Here is a 23,030-nt window from a genome sequence, read left to right on the forward strand (position 1 = left end):
GCCTTAAAAAAATCTTTTTTGGAAATTATATAGGCTTCATAATGAATGAAATTTATAATGGTTCTAGGGAAAGCTGTTAAATATATATGGCAGTAAACAAGCCAACATATATGAGAGGTAAAATAATAATTCTCTTGTACAACTTTATAACTACATAAAATTGTCAAGATTTAGTAAAAGTTAAATGTTGAATTATATAAAGTTGGCAGGACTTTGTGAATGATATAAGAAGACTACTTTGTTGACTAAATATGGATGGAAAAATTAAAATGAACTAGGCCAGAAGAAAAGACTGGTCCAGATTTCAGAATGGCGACCTGGTCCAGATTTCAGTTTGCTTTTTTTTTTATCAAATCAGCAACTCAAACCAAACAAGAAATACAAAGAATAATACAAATAATATAAAAGATACCAAGAATAATAGCTCAAGGATACATGATGGCTGTAATGTCATCTTTTTCCTTGTAGAGGCATAATGCCCAAACTCAGTTCATCTCAGACATCTTTTGTTGAGTAAAGAGTGTGTCAATTCAAAGGAACCCAGGAACATGGGCTGATTGCTTTTTAGAATATTTTAGGGAGATGCAGGTTGGAGAATGGAGCATCAGTTCAGGGCATCTACCTATTACCATAAGAGAATGTTTTCCTGCCTCACGTTTCCTTTTTCACATAATATTTCTTGCTAAGCTACATATTCTACTTTAGCTTTTCATGTGGCAGTCCTGGAGAAGGGAAAAGGGAAGAATTAAAAATAGCTCTGAGGGCTTTCCCTGGTGGCGCAGTGGTTGAGAGTCCACCTGCGGATGCAGGGGACACGGGTTCCTGCCCCGGTCCTGGAAGATCCCACATGCCGCGGAGTGGCTGGGCCCGTGAGCCATGGCCGCTGAGCCTGCGCGTCCGGAGCCTGTGCTCGCAACGGGAGAGGCCACAACAGTGAGAGGCCCGCGTACCGCAAAAAAAAACCCCAAAAAAACACAAAAATAGCTCTGAGAGTCCAGGATACAGGAACAATGATGGTATTGACAAACGAAATAGTCCATGGAAAAGTTAATTTGGGGGGTTCATAAATATGTTCTTCTCCTACCATTTTTATAGAATACAACAAATTTATAGCTAGAAGAAACCTCAGAGCCTAATAAATCCATTCACCTCATTTTATAAATGAGGAACATAAGCTCCATCCCTCTTGACAGATTGAGTGACTCACCCAAAGTCACAGAGGCATTGGCAGACCAGGATCAGGACTCAGATCTTTTGATTCTTGGTTCAATGATGTTTAGAGTTAAATGTATTTTATTATAGAGCAACATTTTGAAACTTGTTCAGTTATATGTGGAATGTATAATTATCTTTAATTAATCAGAATACCCCACTTACTGTGCTAATTAACTGTTTATTTTAGGCTAGACAGTGATATTGGATGGTAGGACTTCAGGTGAGCTAGAGCTGGTGGACACATTAATTCCACAGTGCAGCCATAGATAGGAAAGGCATTAGACCCTCCTCACTGGAGAAATCACTTGATCCAAATGTTTCCTTTACTAACTAAATTCCTGTGTGGATTTCCTCCCAAGGGTTGGTTTTTCTATCTTTCAATCCTTTTTAATCATATTGGTCTTAAGAAGAATGGCACTCAGGACTAGTGATAAGATAAGATAAGAACTCTAACCATTGTATGTGTTTAAATAAAGAAGAAGAGACCTTAGGATAGAAAGGTATCATTTTAAAATATGTTAAGGGACAAGTGAGAGTCCAAAATTACTTTTGTGTGCTTTCTTTTGATCACGTAAGGTATGATTAGTTTTATTGCTTTACTGTAATGTTTTCTGGCAGTGCTTATAATATTTTCATATTTTATTATAGTCATTGTTCTTAGGAATTTATAACTCAACTGTTATAATTTGCATGTGGCTGAAATTTGATCTACAGATGTTTGGCTTAGATATAATTCTTCAAACATAACTTGTCTTTAAAAGGCAATAATTAATATTAGATTGGCTGCTAATACTTGTTTGAAATATTAAACACTTTTTTTAATCTTATACAAAAAGTGATCAGAAACATTACAGGAGAATGAACATTTAAAAACAGTGTTGGGGAATGGAAATTTCAAAAACAAAGTTATTGTACTTTAAAAAGTTATAGTTCCCATCTTTGATTGATCGTCGATTAGGATAAGAGACTTCATTCATTATGTCAAATTATTATTGTGTCCCTGATGATGATTTATAGGGACATAAACAGAATATAAAGCTATATCTTGATCCATAGCTTCATAGCCTCTTCCTTTTTCCCCTTAGATTTTTTAAAGGTAATTCTATCTTTTTGAAATACCACTGAAGTATTTCCCAGATTACATTGGTCCCTCAATAATTTACTTTTCTGTTGTTGAGGTCATAATTATGTTTCACTTAGAATATAGCAGTGATCTTTCTACTCGCTCCCTTTCTTATGGTCCTGTGCTTATTACTGTTCCTTGAGAGGAGAAACTGTTCAATCATTCAGTCTCTCTGCTCCTTCATGATGCCCAGCACAGTGTCAGACACACTGTGGACCCACAAAATACATGTAAGGAAATGGGAAGTTTGGTGTCTGTGCTTATACTCATTCAGTGCGTGCTTCTTTCTCACCACAGTCCTGCAGGGATCACTGCCATCCTAATGGGAAAGCTTCTAAATCCAAACTTTAGCATCACTTACTACAGTCTGTACTCTCCCTCCTTTATTTCTCATGTTGGTCCTGTGCATCCCTATTCACTCAGGTTAATTTTCTCATCTTATTATAGTTTGCCCATCAAGTTTTCTCTTATCCTATCACACAGCATCTTAAACTTTACTACCACTGTAAAGGTGACTCTTGTTTCTCTTGTCCTTCACCACCTTGAAATCTTATCATACATATGGAAGCATCACAGATCTATGCCAGTCATATGAAAACTCTGAACCATCATCATTCTGGTACCCTATCATTGTTATCAAATGGCATTCCTTTATAATGACAGTCTTTGTATGTACTGATTAACTTCTCTACTGAGGTTAAATAGAGAAAATCATGCAACCATGTAGATTGGGAATCCTTCAAAATCATGGCCACCAGCCCTATCTGAATGTTTGACCTGTTTCTGTCCATTATTGTTTTACCCCAGAGCTGATTTCAATGAAGGACATAACACACACATTCAATATTGAAATGATACAAAACAACAGATTTCCTTTTAACAGCATTTGTAAGCACAAATACCACAAAACAATACAGAAAGTTTGGTGAAATGGTCAGTGGAGAGATATTTAGGAATTATTATGTAAGGTTTGAATCAGACTTTGAAAGAAATTATAAATACAAATTGGCAAGAGAGAAGTTTTAAGGTTGGAAGATATTTCAAATGAAGACATATAGAAAGTGTATTGGGTTGGCCAAAAAGTTCGTTCGGGTTTTTCCATAGCAGCGTACCAAAAACCCGAACGAACTTTTTGGCCAACCCAATAAAATAAGAGATCATACACGTCCTGAGAGCAAAGCTAATTTCTTTTTTAACTACTTTTCCTAATTATATATAAAATAAGTACTTATTGCAAAACATAGGAAAGTGCTAAATATGAAGAAGAAAATAAAAATCAACCATAGTCTATCCAGTCTGTCCAAAGATAACCATTTTAACATTTTGTTTAATATCATTTCTACATTCTAAAATGTTTTATATGCAATAACTGATTCATTTATCAAGAGTCCAGCAACCTCAAGTTTTAAAACCAAACAGGTCTGGGTTCATACCCTACCCCCTAACACTGGGTAGCTATGTAACATGGACATGTTAGTTCATTTCTTTGGGCCCAAGTTCCCTCCCCTATACATGAGGATAATAGCTGTTTTGTAGAGTTATTATGAAGATTAAGGAAGGTGATGTATATAAATTACCTTACACATAGTAGATATACGACAAATCATATTACTAGTTTGCTATTATATTTAAGCTGACTTCTACACATATTTTCTTTAGTTTGAATATGTGGAGTCTGAAGTAATGAGGCGTTACAATATCGATAAATTGGGGCAACTCTGAACAGAATATTGATAATATAATTTGTTTTATTACAGAGAAGCTGGCTATAAACAAAATATTTACTAAGTTTGAGTTCTGTACGAGAACCCTCAGCCATTCAAATCTTTCCATTATAAAAGTGAAATTTTATTTTCTTGCAACAGTTTTTGAATATCTCATCACCTGAAAAGTTGAACTACCCAAAAAGATTCAAAAATATGTAAATACATAAACTGAATTCATTATTAGTAATATTGGCCTTTGGGTTCAGAAATGACCGTTATGATAATAGCTGTAAGTAGGTGAGCTACTGGAAAGATAGGAAGATATCAAACTCATTGGTATATGGAAATATTGAGGTTTTGGTGACCTAAAGAAGTATAACTTCTGATGGACATAGCATTTTCTACCACTTACCTTATAGTTTTGGCAATTTAATTTTTTTGCCTGATTTCAAGTTAATATTAATTATGGTATATTATAGGTAAATATTTGTTTTCAAATGAAAAATTAAACCTTTTATTGCAAAATATTTTTTTTTTTGTTTGTTTGGTTTTTGGTTTTTGGGTTTTTTTGCGGTACGCGGGCTTCTCACTGTTGTGGCCTCTCCCGTCGCGGAGCACAGGCTCCGGACGCGCAGGCTCAGCGGCCATGGCTCACGGGCCGAGCCGCTCCGCGGCATGTGGGGTCTTCCCGGACCGGGGCACGAACCCGTGTCCCCTGCATCGGCAGGCGGACTCTCAACCACTGCGCCACCAGGGAAGCCCGTTGCAAAATATTTTTAAAAGGAGACTCCAAATGTATGAGGATTTATTTATTTATTTATTTTTGGCTGTGTTGGGTCTTCGTTTCTGTGCGCGGGCTTTCTCTAGTTGCGGCAAGTGGGGGCCACTCTTCATCGCGGTGCGCGGGCCTCTCACTGTCACAGCCTCTCTTGTTGTGGAGCACAAGCTCCAGACACGCAGGCTCAGTAGTTGTGGCTCACGGACCTAGTTGCTCCACGGCATGTGGGATCTTCCCAGATCAGGGCTCGAACCTGTGTCCCCTGCATTGGCAGGCAGATTCTCAACCACTGTGCCACCAGGGAAGCCCCTGTATGAGGATTTTGATATTTAAAAATGGTATATTGGAACTAATTGAGCTTCAAATGACAAGTCTGGTGATACCATGGACTTCTATATTAAAATGTTTTAGTGGAATGTTTTCCTCTTAAAGTAATATCTCTTAGGAAGAATAAAAGCTGTATTCCAAAACAACTTCTTTGAAGTGCCAGATAGAAACTATGAGAACTCTTTAGCTGTTTTATTATATGATAATAAATTACCTACATTTATTAATAATTAAATAATTAAGGATGAGTGTGTCTATTAGTGTTGTAGCTTCTGCAAAACTTTTTAGATAATATTTCAAATATTTTGGGTGTATCCAAACTAAAACCATATTTTTCCAAGCCTTTTTCTTGTTAATATTCAGTCTATGTATATGTGTTATAATTTAATGTTTAAATTTCTCATTCATTTATACCATCAGTCATCAGATTAATATTTTATGTCAAAAAATAACGTACCTCTAAATAAAAAAATTTTACACTCTGCCCCAACTCTATCATTTTTAGTCTATCTCATTGCCCTGCTCTATTTGTTCTCATAGCACTTCTCATCATGTAAACTTTTATAAAATATATCTGGTTATGTGTTTTTAAAATCTACCTTCCCCACTAGATCAAAAACACCATGAGGGCAGGGATTTTGACTTGTTGCAGCTATATCCCCAGCTTCTTCAGCAGTGCCTGTTATATATCAAGCATTCAGTGAATACATATGGAATGAATGATTGAAGTTTTGGTAGTGGGAAAATGCTTATCTCTAGAAGGAGTATTGTATTTAAGTTTTAGTCCAATATCAGTACTTAGGTTGACAAGGGTGGTAGAAGAACACAAGGGAAATTTTACCTTCTTCACATATAAAACAGGACTAGGGGATGAGACTAAAAAATTCTGAGTTTCCAATGACTAGGTCAATATGTTGATAAGAGTGGAGGGAAGTTGCTGAATTCTTGAAGCAACCACCCTTGTTCACACAGGTCCCTGAGGCTTCGCGATTTCCTTTGCAGCTTTGGTTACAGTGAGAAGCAGCAGGATGCTTAGGTACTCTGACTTTTTTTCAGCTTTCAAACCACAGAGAAATGTGAAAATTAGGTCACACCTCATGAAATTTAAATAATAAAACAATCTACCTAGATTAATAATACCCTACTTCTTCTACTGCTGTATTTTGCCTCTAAATGGGCATTATTATTTTGGAGTTAATATCACAACTTGAGGTGGGTTTTTTCCTTTCATTTTGGGGAAACTGACATTTTTTATTCTTATTCCTCAGGATGGATTGGGGAGATGAATATTCCCATAATTCTTTTGACCTACATTGTTTGTTAAATTCATTTCCTGGAGACTTGGAGTTTAAGCAGATCTTCAATGACATTGATGAAAAGATAGAACAAAATGCCATAAGGTAAATATTGCTAATTTTAAAACAAATTGGTTTCATGTTTTATTTACACGAACTTTTATCTTGTCTAATTTTAGTGTTTCCTACTCTTAAGAAAATTTTAGGTTTTAATTATTATTAACTTTCCTGAAAAAAAATTAATTAGACCCTCCCCTCTAGAATATAACATGATTTTCCTTATCTGATTACTACTTTAAATAAGGCTAAAAAATATAGGCATTGCCTTCAAATAGATAAAGTTTGTTGAATTACTCTTGTTGGGAGGAGGAAGTTTTCCTCTACCCTTCTAGGTTCTTTTGAGTGGTCTAAGAATTAAATTGACATGAGACAGATTAACAGAAGAAAATCAGACAAAAGTGTAATTACATGTATACATGGGAGAGAGACAGAAAAACTGAGTAGCTGGCCAAAATGGGCAAAATTCTCACCTTAACCATTCTCAGCTAAAGGCAAAAGAGGATGTTGAGGGTGGGTAGAGTGTCTTGGGAAGTTACCAGGAAAAGCACAGTAAACAAGGGTAAGGTTGTTATGCAGATTTAAGTCAGTACCTTCTCCACTGATAAGAGTTTCTAGAGATCCTCCTCTGCCTGGTACAGTGAGGGAGACACCCTTACAAATGGAGATTTTCCTTATAAATGTGAATGTTTCTAACAAAAGGATAGCTCATGCTTGGTTTTCAGAGTGTTTACCATATGTGTGTTTCTTAGAAAACAACCAGCTTAAAATAATTTAATATGCCAAAGAGACCTATTTTAGGGTGGCAAATTCTGCTCCCCTAAACTGTTCATGATTTCTTAGTTTGCCAGTATTGATGGCCTGCATTTTCACTAATAGGTTTAGAATTAAATGTTCTCATTTGATGTATAAGCACAGAAATTAAAATTTTGGAATTAAGGTATTAAAATAAAATCGTAGTATAAGGCCATGGATTGCTTGAATTGCTGAAAGCAGAACATTAAATTATTTTTATGTAATGTTTGTCATTTTAAGTCTCCTCACTTACTTAAGAGGCTAGGGAGTCCACCTAAGCAAGGTTAGTCTTTATCACCTACTCCAAAATTAGTGTTTCTAAACACTGGGGGAAGCAGGGACAGTTAAGCAGATTTCCATTAATACATATTCTCTGATAGAAAGGACTCTGTCTTTATCTGCATTTGGACCCTAGAGTCAGTTCACTTATTTCAATCCTTTTGGTCAAAGATTCTAATAATTCGTCTCGTGTTGAAACCGTGTAACTCAGATTGGGATTGAACCCACGGGCCGGGACTTGAACCCAGCCTAAACCCAAATTGGGACTTGAACCCACGGTGTTTTAATTAGAATCACTCAACTTGTGTCTGGACTTACTGAGGCTCAGGTTCTTTGTCTCTCAGCACAGAAGGAATTCAGCAAGAGGCAAAGTGATAGGCAACAAGTAGATTTATTAATATAGGAAGCTTGTGAGAGATGCAAGTGGACAGGTGAGGGAGCTCTGCCCCAAGGATTAAGCGGGCTACATTTTTATAATCAAAGGAAAGTGGGACAGGGGGAAAAGACCACCTTCTTCCTCATTCTTCCTCATCAGGCTTACATCACTACCTCCTCCTTCTTATCGGGCAGGAGAGTATTTGACCCATAAGGTCAAACTAGGACTGTCAGGGCACTTATTCAAATCAGCAGAAGTGTGGTAACATATAATAAACTATGTTGAATCATCTCAGGTTTCCATATAATGAGGGTCTCCTACTTTGGAATGTCACCTTTCCCTTAAATTCCTGTCCTTGGTCCTAAGGATCATTATCTTGTTGAACTCTACCAGCAGAATGCAGGCCTCATTTTTTCTCTTTCACTTAATGACCTGGGGTATATCTCGTGCTTTTATTTATGACTTTATAGTTAAGCAAGCTTGCTTCTTCCACGACATTCCGATAGCTTTCTTGAGTGACTTAACTTACAGTGATCTCCCAAAGTTCCCTAGGTTTCCCTCTCTATCTATAATCCCCTACTGGGACTTCTACAACCACCTGTGTAACTATCCTACTCTATCCCTATCAATGTGGGTTACAAATATGCACACCACAGTAAAAATTTCTATTATTGAATGACATATAGTATCTCCTTTTTGAAAACTTAAAATATAGTTATATTGGATTGTCAAAGGCACTGAACCAAGCAAGTGAAATTTTCTTGCAATTTTTTCCTCATGTTTAATATGAGAATACAGTTAATTTTTCATCATAACAATGGGCATAAATAACTTAAATTCAAAAGATAACCTATACTCCAATAAAAATTTTAAAAAACAGAAAACAAAAAACCAAAAGGTAGCATATTGTTGCGGAATTATAATTAAAAACAAAATCTTCTCCCATCCCAGAAATCCTCTCCACAAAAGCAAAAGAGAAAGAAAACACTTCTGTTATTCAATAGGCATTAAACCAAACTGTAATAAGCATCCCAGGCGATCTGCTAAGAGATTGCAAAGACAGAAAGGAACCACACACAGCCCTTTATATAGTCTAGTAGGTATACCCATTACATACATGTTTTCAAGATCGACAATAACTTATAGGAGAAAATGGGACGCGAGAGGATGGTCATGTCCCAGGTCTCGGGTGAGTCCCAAGTCCCTGAGACAAACCGTCAAGTGAGGATCCTTGGCTTCATGCAGGAAAGAATTCAAGAGTTAGCCATAGTAAAGTGAAAGCAGGTTTATTTAGAGAGATACACACTCCATAGACAAGAGTGTGGGCCCTCTCAGGAGGCGAGAGCAGCCCCAAAATATGGGGTGGTTAGTTTTTATGGGCTGGATAGTTTCATAGGCTAATCAGTGGGAGGATTATTACAGGTATTTTGGGGAAGGGGTGGATATTTCCAGGGATTGGGCTACCACCCACTTTTTGGCCTTTTATGGTTGGCCTCAGAACTGTTAAGGCACCTGTGGGTATATCATTTAGTGTATGCTAATGTATTACAATGAGTGTATAAATGAGGCTCAAGGTCTACCAGAACTCGAATCTTCTGCCATCTTGGGCCTAGTAGGTTCTAACTGGTTTTTGTGGTATCCTGTTTTTCTTAATGGTTGTATCATTCTTTTAGTGGTTCTGCCCTGTCCCCTTCCTTCCTATCTCATAACTAACCCTCAAATAGAGGATTTCACAGCCCATTTTTTCACACATGGTTCATCCTAACTTTACCATGATTAAAGAACACCTGTGTTAGCTAGTTGGCTTCATCCTGAGGAGAAGCAAACTTCTTATATCTTTATGACAAGAAGCAGTGTTGCAAATTGGATCAAGGCACCCTTTGAAGTTAGGCTCCTACTCTTCACAGGAACAGGGGTATAGGGGGGCTATCTCCTTTGGTGTTTGTATTTTAAAAAGATGATTCCCAGGTTCTTGAGAAGGACAGTCCTGGCTGAGAAAGCTGACAAAATGTCTATCTAGTCTTCCAAGGAATACATTTTAAAGAGATCAAAAAGTCCTTACATTTGCAAGTTTCTAAGGTAAATACTTTAAGAAATAGGAAACGAGGGAAACCTTTTCCCTTATTTTCAACAGGGAGAATTAAGTCTCTTATTTTTGATTTGTATCTGCCCTTAATTTATATGTCTACGTGTGTGTGTGTCTTTTTAAAAAATAGCATATATATGAGACTTAACCACACTATAGTGTATATTATAATTTATATTGTATATGTAAATATAAAATCACTATATTAAACTTCAGAGTAATTATGTATTTATTTAATTTATATATATTATATATTTAAATATTTCATGAAACAGTTTCTAACCCAAAGGAACTTATAAATGAAAAGACTGTTAGCTTGAATAGATTAACAAGTCACTTATCTATATTCTAAAGATGGTTATTTTTTTCACTGATACTAAAAAATTCTTTTTAATTGAAGTATAGTTGATTTACAATGTTGTGTTAGTTTCAGATGTACAGCAAAGTGATTCAGTTATACATATATAGAGAGAGGTGGTTATATTAAAACAAATTTTAAATATTTTCTAAAAAGTAACCTTCTTTGTTCATAATGGCCTTGAGGCGCCATCAAAACAAGTCACTGAGGGACTTCCCTGGCAGTCCAGTGGTTAAGACTCTGTGCTTCCACTGCAGGAGGGATGGGTTCAATCCCTGGTCGGGGAACTAAGATCCCACATGGTGCAGGGCACGGCCAAAAAAAAAAAAAAAAAAAGATAAAACAAACATACAAGTCACTGAGCTCTGATGCTTTTGTTATAGACTGCTTCATTTTTATTTGCTAAACCATCTACAGTTAATTTCCTTTCCTTCCTGGTCAATAAGAAATCATATTGAGAAGTAAAACAATGATTAAAATACTGTACTTTGCATTCATAAATTGTTATTTAGGTCAAAATTCAGATGTTAGTATTAAAAAGAAAATATGACATGGAATATAAGGATATAATTTTTAAATTAAAGATATTTTATTGCCCATATATTAAAACAAACCTAGAGCAAAACCACCTCAAGTGACCATTGATCTTCACGGGGGATAAAATAAGGGAGAGCTGTATGTGCTGTATGCTACATTTAGAATCAAGTCTATTTTTCATCAAATTCAATTATGTTTTTATTATACTCTAGAGAATAAACATAACAGTATAGGGTGTATATATTTTTAAAAATAAAATACTGAATAATAACCATGTTTCAGAAGAGTGTAAATCATTTCTGCACTCATTTATTGCCTTCTAACAGAATAGCTTTTAGAAAATTGTATGTCATGGAGAATCAGTTATGCCACACTTACATTGCAGTAGTTGAATTACCCTTGGCATTTTTGTATTCTAACAGTTCTATTTATCTCTCAGTGGTGTACATTGAATAAGTAATGAAAATCTGTATGATATGGCTTTTCCTAATACTTTTAAAGAAAAAAAAATTAGTAATTCATTTTTAAATATGGTATTTTTCCTTACCCTTGAATTTTTAAAGTTGTATTTCTAGCAGTGACCCTGAATTCTAAGTGTGAATTCCTTCCCTCTTCTTAATATCATCAGATTTTATGAGCCACCGGGTCTTTTGCTTCCCAAAGCAGTGATTCACCAGAATGGACTAGAGTGCCCAGAGGTCACTGAACCTTCACCTGCCCTTCAAGAGAAGCTGTCATTCTCTCAGACCATTTTCACTTTTACATCCTCATTTCCATTCAAGTCAGAGCTAGGTGACTCTTAGGTCTGATAGTGGAAATCAGTGATGGTGAATCATTTAATTTTAACACATATCAACATTGGTAGCAGGAGGATAAATAACCTGCCAAAGAGGAATACTATGAATGTTGTATCCACAGACTCAATTCAGTAACTAAAAACCACATGTAGCACTGAAATCTTTTTTGAGCTGAATGGAACTTATTATTAGTTTAACACAGTATTGAGGTCTAGAAGTTCTCTTGGGCTTACAATATGGCATGAATGATTTTTCTCCTCTTAATGGTCAGTTGGATAGCTATAATTGCATCATTAAGAGTTTCTTTTGCCTATCTGTTTCTTAATTATAGACAATCTTTGTGTGTACCCCAGGATGTAAGTTTTGCTGGCACTGTGCAGGATTTCTACTTTTTTTTTTTTTTTTTTTATCTAAAGAAAGAACACGAAGTGCTACCATGGATCATATTGTTTGTCTTGATCCAGGAGAGGTGGTGTCCGGGTGGTAGGGAAGGCATTAACTTTATATTGTGACAGAATATTGGATACATGGTTTATATAAATTTAACCATGCTCTGTTTCAAGGTGGCATATTGGACCACTTCCTCCTCATCATTTTCTGTCACCAATAGCTCCATTCAAATAATGTATGGTGCTCCAACTTCTTTCTCCACAGTCCTGTATTGTGTGCCCTCGATGCTTTCATTAGACGCTTTAGGACGCTGAGATAAGTAGCACAAAATGTGGGATCAGTAGTCCACTAGATGATTGTTAAGAGATTCTTTCAGGTAATGCATACATTTTAAGTGTTTGACAGGTTTAAAAGTATAACTTTTATCTTTATGTGTGTTAGCTTTATCTACTTTTGGCCAAATAGGCATAAGACAATAAAGAATTATTGTTTGGGATATTCCTAAGGAATATTATTGTCATTATCTTTTCATGGGAAATAAGGAAAGGGAAGTAAGTGTCTTCCTATTTATAAACTGTTTTAATAACAAAAGTATGAATAATATTGTACTAAGAATATAGACCTCATGAGGAGATTGAGCCAGCAATAGTCAGGCCACTACTCCCCATTGAGGGTCAGAGTTAATGGTCCAGGGGGAAGTAAGCCCCCCACCCCTGAGATACCAACCAGAGGTGCCAGGTAAAGATAGCCCAGCTGTGAGGTCAAGAACAGAGGAGGAAACACTAAAAGGGGACTGAGCCCTGGTAAGATGTGACTGCTGTGGCTGGCTCATCTTTCCTGTAGATGATTGATGCCTCAAGATCTAACCCAACCCTGACAGCTTTCCCCGGAAAAGAGTCTTGTCAAGGATTTAACAGTCAACACCTTGTCTTAAAAGGGTCACTAACACCACAGCATTTGCTAATCACAATCTTTATTCTAGAATCATGACTAAGAATACCTTTTTATGGAACTTGGGATGGAGCTGAGTTGGGGGCCTGCAAAATGGTATTATTTCCTTTATTTCTGCTTTAAAGACCAGCTGTTCTTCATTATATTCTCATTACCTAAAACAGCCCTGGCAGAAAGTAGGCTAGAGGATGATCAATAAATGTGTTTGTTAGACATCTATTGTGTTTGCTTTAGCTTCAGCTAGTGTGAAGTTAGATGAGTAGAATGTGATAGTTTTCTTTTCCATTAACTATTTTACATTATAAAAGTAATACATACTCAGGAAAAATTTCAGACGGTAGAGAAAGGCAGATATAAGGAAAAGTTGAGTATGGAAGGGCAGAGGTGAGGAAAAGTTTTCTTACTCTTCTGACTCTCCTAGTCTTGGTCTTCAGAAGTACCCTATATTAGTGAATTACTGTCTAACTATCCAGAAATGTTCTCTACATATAGATGTGTGTACCCAAGAATATATTCCCCTTTTTACACAAATGGGAATTTGTGTATATGCTGCAATTAGATTTTTTTAACTTAATGTATTTTTAAAATCTCTCCATAGAACAAGCCAATTCCCTCTTGATGAGCATTTACATTATTTGCAGTCTTTCTGCTATTACTGCACACACACATGCATATGTGTGTCCTTCCTTCCTTAGGAAAGTTTATGTGATGGTTTCTTAGAAGTTGTACAATTAGCTGTTATAAAATTGTTCCACAGAAGTGCTGCAGCTGTCTTCTCTCCTATCGGCAGTATATGAAACTGTATGCTGTATGTCCTGCCTCCTCACAATGTGACCATATGTACTATTAAAACCCTCAGTTTGTAACTTGCAGTCAACTCTGTTGTCTGGCTTAGTGATTGAATTTATCGGGGCAATGGAGATAAAGATGTAAATCAGATGTGTTCCCAGATCTCTTCTGATTTTCATTATTATTATTATTTTTGATTTTCATTATTATGTATGTTCTCCCTCTCTCTTCTTTTTTTTAAAATCTCTTTCTCAGGAAGAGAATCAAGGAAATCATCACAGAGTAAACCTGGTGCAGATTCCCTGCATTTCTCCTGATTTCAACTTGTGTGGTTTCATTGGGATAAGCCACATTCTGACTTTAGTAACTGTGCTGAATATGGAAGCTAGGCAAGCCTCCATAGATAAAAAAGAAAGCACGTTAACTTACCCTTGCTTCTCATGGGTATTAAACTGCCATGTCCTAATACCCCTATAGAACATTTCTGGGAAATGTTCTTTATGTTGTTAACACAGCCCTGTGCCACTTCCATGGAGCTCCCATCATCACTATAGTCTAGGGAAAGGGGTCCGAAGTCAGATGTAAATTTAAGAATGAAAACTGTGCCTTGGAATATGATGCCAGGCTCACTACAGTACTGCCAGGACTACCCGTCATTGACTGGAAGTTGGGGAGTATTTCACAATTGGTTGACTCTTTGGGGAGCGCTTCAGATTTTTTAGATTGGCACAGCCCTACACAGGGTCTGAACTTTCCTGAAGCAATCTGGACCATTCTAGAGCCTCTGTAAACTTTTGTGGTAAGGATTGGTGATGTAAAGCAACAAATAATGGAGGGTCCTAACTCTAAGGTTTCCTTTCATACTGTCTTCCTCAGAGAATAACTCCGAACAAAAGGAAGGTTGACAATAGATGGGAATCTTGGGAAGCTATTTCTGTAGTCCACATGAGAGATGATAAGATCCTGAGCCCTGTCTTTCACAGTAGGAATGGAAAGGGGAAGATTCATTTGAGAAAGACTTAATGAGAGTATTATTAACAGGGTTTGGGGACAACGATGTTTTTTTCCTGAAAGTGTAGTTAAAACTTTTTGAAATAACCAAAGCGTCTCTGAAATCGAAAATAGTTCAGCAAAAATATCTAATTTCTTACTACACTTTCATTAAAGTAGTTGTTTTATAAACCCTTTTCTCAGCCTTTTAAAAAATATTATCGAGAAATATCTTTGTCTCAGGAAAATAAGTTTTTATTTCATGGCTGACTTACTTTTTAATTACATACTGGTTTTTATACATCAGCCCTCTTCCCTAATAATTACTGTTAATTCCAAGGAATTTTAATAATCTCTTTAGATGAGCTAGACTTATCTAAAAACAAAAAAACTCTTATTTACCTCACAACTATTTCTTGGTGTTTTAAAACATATGACAGAATTGAAAAAGCCTTTTCCTTAGACTGAATTTATGTTGGTGAAAAGTATAAACAAGAGCACCAAAAGTGTAAAATCTTAAAAAAAAAAAATTAATGTTTACATTTCCCACACTGTAGAAATAGTCTTTAATCTCTGCCATTTTTGACACCTCTACCTTGATCTAAAAAAATAAGAATAAAAAGTCTAACCTATGAAAGCAAACCTATATGTTCTCTACAACCTTTACATCAAAGAAGTTCTAATAATTTTTACCAGTAGAACATACATTTTTTTCTCTTTGAACTTTTCTGTGATGGAATAATAAAGACTATGTGTTTTTAATCTTGAAAGAATTTTTACAGTCAGCTTAAGTGCCAAGATTTTATGTCATAATTATTCTCTTTTTCTCAGTTCCTCTTTCTGTCCTTAACTACACTAGCCCAATATTATTCATCTCTTGTGCTGTTGTTGATTAGTGCTGTCTGTTTAGTTATAGGACATCTCTGTCCTTTTGGAGTAAGATAGTACATATATACATACACACATACATATATGCATAAATTTAGTTGTGACCAAAATAATAAATTCATATTTTTTATCATCCAGATAAATATATTGATCATTTTAAAGTGACATGGCAGTGAGATCAGATGATCAGCAGTGAATTATCAGGGGTCAGGGATCAGGGACTTCTAAGCACAATGATTTCATTAGTTTTCTTAAAGCATCAATATCCTTGCATATAATCTCCTTTTCTACAGGGAGAAGCCTTTTCTACACCTCCCAGAGGCACATCGAACGGCTCCCTCCTGTTGTACTCTATTGTACTCACTTAGCACATCATACTCACACCTCTTATCAAGTCTTACTGTAATGTAGTTATCCATTTACAGGCTTATCTCTCTCACTAGAAAGAATTCCTTTAGGGATGGGACCATGTCTTATTCATGTTTAGGCCCTTAGTATATATCACAGTGCCTACTACATATTCAGTATTCAGTTAATGTTTATCAAATATGCCTTCATTCAATAAGTAATTTGCACACTCAAAGAACCTAGGATTGAATGTTGAATGAGAAAATTACCACAGATATCCTTTTAAAAAGCATACTGCATGTTGCATCTTAAAAATGGTTTATAAATTGATTTACACACAGCCTCTTGGTAATGCATCCACTTGCACACACCATTAACTTGGATAATTCAGTCATTATAATTAAAGCACGCTGGGGTTCAAATTTACTAAGTAGTGTTGAGACATATGAAAAGGCATAAAGAGTACTATGATAAACATTCATGTGCCCACCATCCAGTATAAGGAATAAAACATTACCACTAGTGCTGAAACTCACTATGTGCATCTCCCCAGTCTCATCCCACTTCCACCCCACCCTGCATTTGGTGATGTTGCTCATTCCAGCACATTTCTTTTTTTTTTTAAATGTATGTATGTAAGTACGTATTTATTATTAAAGTATAGTTGATTTAAAATACTGTATTAGAGTAGAGGAACAAAGATGGCAGAGTAGAAGGACGTGCTCTCACTCCCTCTTGTGACAACACCAGAATCACAACTAGCTGCTGGACAATGATCGACAGGAAGACACTGGAACTCGCCAAAAGAGATACCCCACATCCAAAGACAAAGGAGAAACCACAATGAGACGGAAGGAGGAGCGCAATCACAGTAAAATCAAATCCCATAACTGCTGGGTGGGTGACTAACAGACTGGAGAACACTTATACCACAGCAGTCCACCCACTGGAGTGAAGGTTCTGAGCCCCACGTCAGGCTTCCCAACCTGGGGGTCCAGCAACGGGAGGATGAATTCCTAGAGAATCAGACTTTGGAGCCTAGTGGGATTTGATTGCAGGACTTCGACAGGACCGGGGGAAACAGGGACTCCACTCTTGGAGGGCACACACAAAGTAGTGTGTGCAGCGGGACCAAGGGGAAGGAGCAGTGACCCCAGGGGAGACTTAACCAGACCTACCTGCTAGCGTTGGAGGGTCTCCTACAGAGGCGGGGGGTGGCCGTGGGAACAAGGACACTGGCAGGCAGAAGTTCTGGGAAGTACTCCTTGGTGTGAACCCTCCCAGAGTCTGTCATTAGCTCCACCAAAGAGCCCAGGTAGGCTCCAGTGTTGGGTTGCCTCAGGCCAAACAACCAACAAGGAGGGAACCCAGCCCCATCCATTAACAGTCAAGCCGCTTAAAGTTTTACTGAGCTCTGCCCACCAGAGCAACAGTCAGCTCTACCCACCACCAGTCCCTCCCATCAGGAAACTTACACAAGCCTCTTAGATAGCCTCATCCACCAGAGGGCAGACAGCAGAAGCAAGAAGAACTACAATCCTGCAGCCTGTGGAACAAAAACCACATTCACAAAAAGACAAGACAAAAAGGCAGAGGGCTATGTACCAGATGAAGGAACAAGATAAAACCCCAGAAAAACAACTAAATGAAGTGGAGATAGGCAACCTTCCAGAAAAAGAATTCAGAATAATGATAGTGAACATGATCCAGTTCCTGGGAAAAAGAATGGAGGCAAAGATCGAGAAGATGCAAGAAATGTTTAACAAAGACCTAGAAGAATTAACAAACAAACAGGGATGAACAATACAATAACTGAAATGAAAAGTACACTAGAAGGAATCAATAGCAGAATAACAAAGGCAAGGCAGAAGAACGGATAAGTGACCTGGAGGACAGAATGGTGAAATTCACTGCTGCGGAACAGACTAAAGAAAAAAGAATGAAAAGAAATGAAGACAGCCTAAGAGACCTCTGGGACAACATTAAATGCAACAACATTCGCATTATAGGGGTCCCAAAAGGAGAAGAGAGAGAGAAAGGACCAGAGAAAATATTTGAAGAGATTATAGTTGAAAACTTCCCTAACATGGGAAAGGAAATAGCCACCCAAGTCCAGGAAGCACAGCGAGTCCCATACAGGATAAACCCAGGGAGAAACACGCCGAGACACACAGTAATCAAACTGGCAAAAATTAAAGACAAAGAAAAATTATTGAAAGCAGCAAGGGAAAAACGACAAATAACATACAAGGGAACTCCCATAAGGTTAACAAATGATTTCTCAGCAGAAACTCTACAAGCCACAAGGGAGTGGCTCGACATACTTAAAGTGATGAAAGGGAAGAACCTACAACCAAGATTACTCTACCCGGCAAGGATCTCATTCAGGTTTGATGGAGAAATCAAAAGCTTTACAGACAAGCAAAAGCTAAGAGAATTCAGTACCACCAAGCCAGCTATACAACAAATGCTAAAGGAACTTCTCTAAGTGGGAAACACAAGAGAAGAAAAGGACCTACAAAAACAAACCCAAAACAACTAAGAAAATAGTCATAGGAACATACATATTGATAATTACCTTAAATGTGAATGGATTAAATGCTCCAACCAAAAGACACAGGCTTGCTGAATCCGTACAAAAACAAGACCCATATATATGCTGTCTACAAGAGACCCACTTCAGAACTAGGGATACATACAGACTGAAAGTGAGGGGATGGAAAAAGATATTCCCTGCAAATGGAAATCAAAAGAAAGCTGGAGTAGCAATACTCATATCAGATAAAATAGACTTTAAAATAAAGAATGTTAGAAAAGACAAGGAAGGACACTGCATAGTGATGAAGGGATCAATCCAAGAAGAAGATAGAACAATTGTAAATATATACGGACCCAACATAGGAGCACTTCAATACATAAGGCAACTGCTAACAGCTATAAAATAGGAAATCCACAGTAACACAATAATAGTGGGGGACTTTTACACCAATGGACAGATCATCCAAAATGAAAATAAATAAGGAAACACAAGCTTTAAATGACACAATAGACCAGATAGATTTAATTGATATTTATAGGACATTCCATCCAAAAAAAGCAGATTACACTTTCTTCTCAAGTGCACATGGAACATTCTCCAGGATAGATCACATCTTGGGTCACAAATCAAGCCTCAGTAAATTTAAGAAAATTGAAAGCATATCAAGCATCTTTTCTGACCACAATGCTATGAGATTAGAGATGAATTACAGGGAAAAGAACGTAAAAAACACAAACACATGGAGGCTAAACAATACGTTACTAAATAACCAAGAGATCACTGAAGAAATTGAAGAGGAAATCAAAAAATACCTAGAGATAAATGCCAACGAAAACACGACGATCCAAAACCTATGGGATGCAGCAAAAGCAGTTCTAAGAGGCAATCTTATAGCTATACAAGCCTACGTCAAGAAACAAGAAAAATCTCAAGTAATCTAATCTTACACCTAAAGGAAATAGAGAAAGAAGAACAAACAATACTGAAAGTTAGCAGAAGGAAAGAAATCATAAAGATCAGAGCAGAAATAAATGAAATAGAAACAAAGAAAACAATAGCAAAGATCAATAAAACTAAAAGCTGGTTCTTTGAGAAGGTAAGCAAAATTGATAAACCATTAGCCAGACTCATCAAGAAAAAGAGGGAGGGGGGCTTCCCTGGTGGCTCAGCAGTTGAGAGTCCACCTGCCAATGCAGGGGACACAGGTTCGTGCCCCGGTCCGGGAAGATCCCACATGCCGTGGAGCGCCTAGGCCCCTGAGCCATGGCCGCTGACCCTGCGCATCCGGAGCCTATGCTCTGCAATGGGAGAGGCCACAACAGTGAGAGGCCCGCGTACTGGAAAAAAAAAAAAAAAAAGAGGGAGAGGACTCAAATCAATAAAATTAGAAATGAAAAAGGAGAAGTTACAACAGACACCGCGGAAATACAAAGCATCCTAAGAGACTACTACAAGCAACTCTATGCCAATAAAATGGACAACCTGGAAGAAATGGATAAATTCTTGGAAAGGTATCACTTTCCAAGACTGAACCAGGAAGAAATAGAAAATATGAACAGACCAATCACAAGTAATGAAATTGAAACTGTGATTAAAAATCTTCCAACAAACAAAAGTCCAGGACCAGATGGCTTCACACATGAATTCTATCAAACATTTAGAGAAGAGGTAACACCCATCCTTCTCAAACTCTTCCAAAAAATTGCAGAGGAAGGAGTACTCCCAAACTCGATTCTATGAGGCCACCATCACCTTGATACCAAAACCAGACAAAGGTACTACAAAAAAAGAAAATTACAGACCAATATCACTGATGAAGATAGATGCAAAAATCCTCAACAAAATACTAGCAAACAGAATCCAACAGCACATTAAAAGGATCATACGCCATGATCAAGTGGGATTTATCCCAGGGATGAAGGATTCTTCAGTACATGCAAATCAATGTGATACACCGTATTAACAAATTGAAGAAAGAAAACCATATGATCATCTTAATAGATGCAGAAAAAGCTTTTGACAAAATTAAACACCCATTTATGATACAAACTCTCCAGAAAGTGGGCATAGAGGGAACCTTCCTCCACATAATAAAGGCCATATACAACAAACCCACAGCAAACATCCTTCTCAATGGTGAAAAACTGAAAGCATTTCCTCTAAGATCAGGAACAGGACAAGGATGTCCACTCTCACCACTGTTATTCAACATAGTTTTGGAAGTCCTAGCCACGGCTATCAGAGAAGAAAAAGAAATAAAAGGAATACAAATTTGAAAAGCAGAAGTAAAACAGTCACTGTTTGCAGATGACCTGATACTATACATAGAGAATCCTATAAATGCCACCAGAAAACGACTAGAGCTAATCAATGAATTTGGTAAAGTTGCAGGATACAAAATTAATACACAGAAATCTCTTGCATTCCTATATACTAATGATGAAAAATCTGAAAGAGAAATTATGGAAACAGTCCCATTTACCATTGCAAGAAAAAGAATAAAATACCTAGGACTAAACCTACCTAGGGAGACAAAAGACCTGTATGCAGATAACTATAAGACACTGATGAAAGAAATTAAAGATGATACCAACAGATGGAGAGGTATACCATGTTCTTGGATTGGAAGAAACAATATTGTGAAAATGACTATGCTACCCAAAGCAATCTACAGATTCAATGCAATCCCTGTCAAATTACCAGTGGCATTTTTTACGGAACTAGAACAAAAAATCTTAAAATTTGTATGGAGACACAGAAGACCCCGAATAGCCAAAGCAGTCTTGAGGGAAAAAGGAGCTGGAAGAATCAGACTCCCTGAATTCAGACTATACTCCAAAGCTACAGTAATCAAGACAATATGGTACTGGCACAAAAACAGAAACATAGATCAATGGAACAAGATAGAAAGCCCAGCGATAAACCACGCACCTATGGTCAACTAATCTATGACAAAGGAGGCAAAGATATACAATGGAGAAAAGACAGTGTCTTCAATAAGTGGTGCTGGGAAAACTGGACAGCTACATGTAAAAGAATGAAATCAGAACACTCCCTAACACCATACACAAAAATAAACTCAAGATGGATTAAAGACCTAAATGTAAGACCGGACACTATAAAACTCTTAGTGGAAAGCATAGGAAGAACACTCTTTGACATAAATCACAGCAAGATCTCTTTTGATCCACCTCCTAGAGTAATGGAAATAAAACCAAAAATAAACAAATGGGGCCTAATGAAACTTCAAAGCTTTTGCACAGAAAAGGAAACCATAGACAAGACGAAAAGACAACCCTGAGAATGGGAGAAAATATTTGCAAATGAATCAATGGACAAAGGATTAATCTCCAAAATATATAAACAGCTCATGCAGCTGAATATTAAACAAACAATCCAATCCAAAAATGGGCAGAAGACCTAAATAGACATTTCTCCTAAGAAGATATACAGATGGCCAAGAAGCACATGAAAAGCTGCTCAACATCACTAATTATTAGAGAAATGAATATCAAAACTACAATGAGGTATCACCTCACACCAGTTAGAATGGGCATCATCAGAAAATCTACAAATAACAAATGCTGGAGAGGGTGTGGAGAAAAGGGAACCCTGTTGTACTGTTGGTGGGAATGTAAATTGATACAGCCACTATGCAGAACAGTATGGAGGTCGCTTAAAAAACTAAAAATAGAATTACCATATGATCCAGCAATCCCACTACTGGGCATATACCCAGAGAAAACCATAATTCAAAAAGACACATGCACCCCAATGTTCATTGCAGCACTATTTACAATAGCCAGGTCATGGAAGCAACCTAAATGTCCATCGACAGACGAATGGGTAAAGAAGTTGTGGTACATATAAACAATGGAATATTACTCAGCCATAAAAAGGAACAAAATTGAGTCATTTGTTGAGACGTGGATGGATCTAGAGACTCTCATACAGAGTGAAGTAAGTCAGAAAGAGAAAAACAAATATCATATATTAACGCATGTAAGTGGAACCTAGAAGAATGGTACAGATGAACTGGTTTGCAGGGCAGAAGTTTAGACACAGATGTAGAGAACAGACGTATGGACACCGGGCGGGGAAAGCCGCGGGAGGGATGGGGATGGTGGTGTGCTGAATTGGACTATTGGGATTGACATGTATACACTGATGTGTATAAAATTGATGACTAATAAGAACCTGCAGTATAAAAAAATAAATTAAAATTCAAAAATGAAAATAAAATACTGTATTAGTTTCAGGTGTACATCACAGTGATTCAGCATTTTTATAGATTTTACTCCTTTTTCCAGCACAGTTCTTTACACTTTTACTACATATTTTTATAATCCTGAACAACATGTAGGATCATATGGCATGTTTTCAAACTACTGAATGGTTTGTATTCA

The 23,030-nt window shown here is 37.0% G+C and overlaps 1 protein-coding gene across 2 annotated transcripts in view; it reads left to right on the top strand.

Annotated features, from left to right (window-relative positions):
• The window catches only part of KIAA0825 (KIAA0825 ortholog), a 416,193-nt gene that overhangs the window by 60,087 nt on the left and 333,076 nt on the right, over window positions 1-23,030 (top strand). For both annotated transcript variants that reach the window (XM_032625775.1, XM_032625773.1), the window contains one exon: window positions 6,418-6,549. In XM_032625775.1, coding sequence (XP_032481666.1) covers window positions 6,419-6,549 — 131 coding nt within the window. In that variant the 5' untranslated portion in view covers window position 6,418. The remainder of the gene's footprint in view (window positions 1-6,417; window positions 6,550-23,030) is intronic.

Source organism: Phocoena sinus, chromosome 3, assembly GCF_008692025.1.
Source record: "Phocoena sinus isolate mPhoSin1 chromosome 3, mPhoSin1.pri, whole genome shotgun sequence".
Classification (NCBI taxonomy): Eukaryota; Metazoa; Chordata; class Mammalia; order Artiodactyla; family Phocoenidae; genus Phocoena; species Phocoena sinus.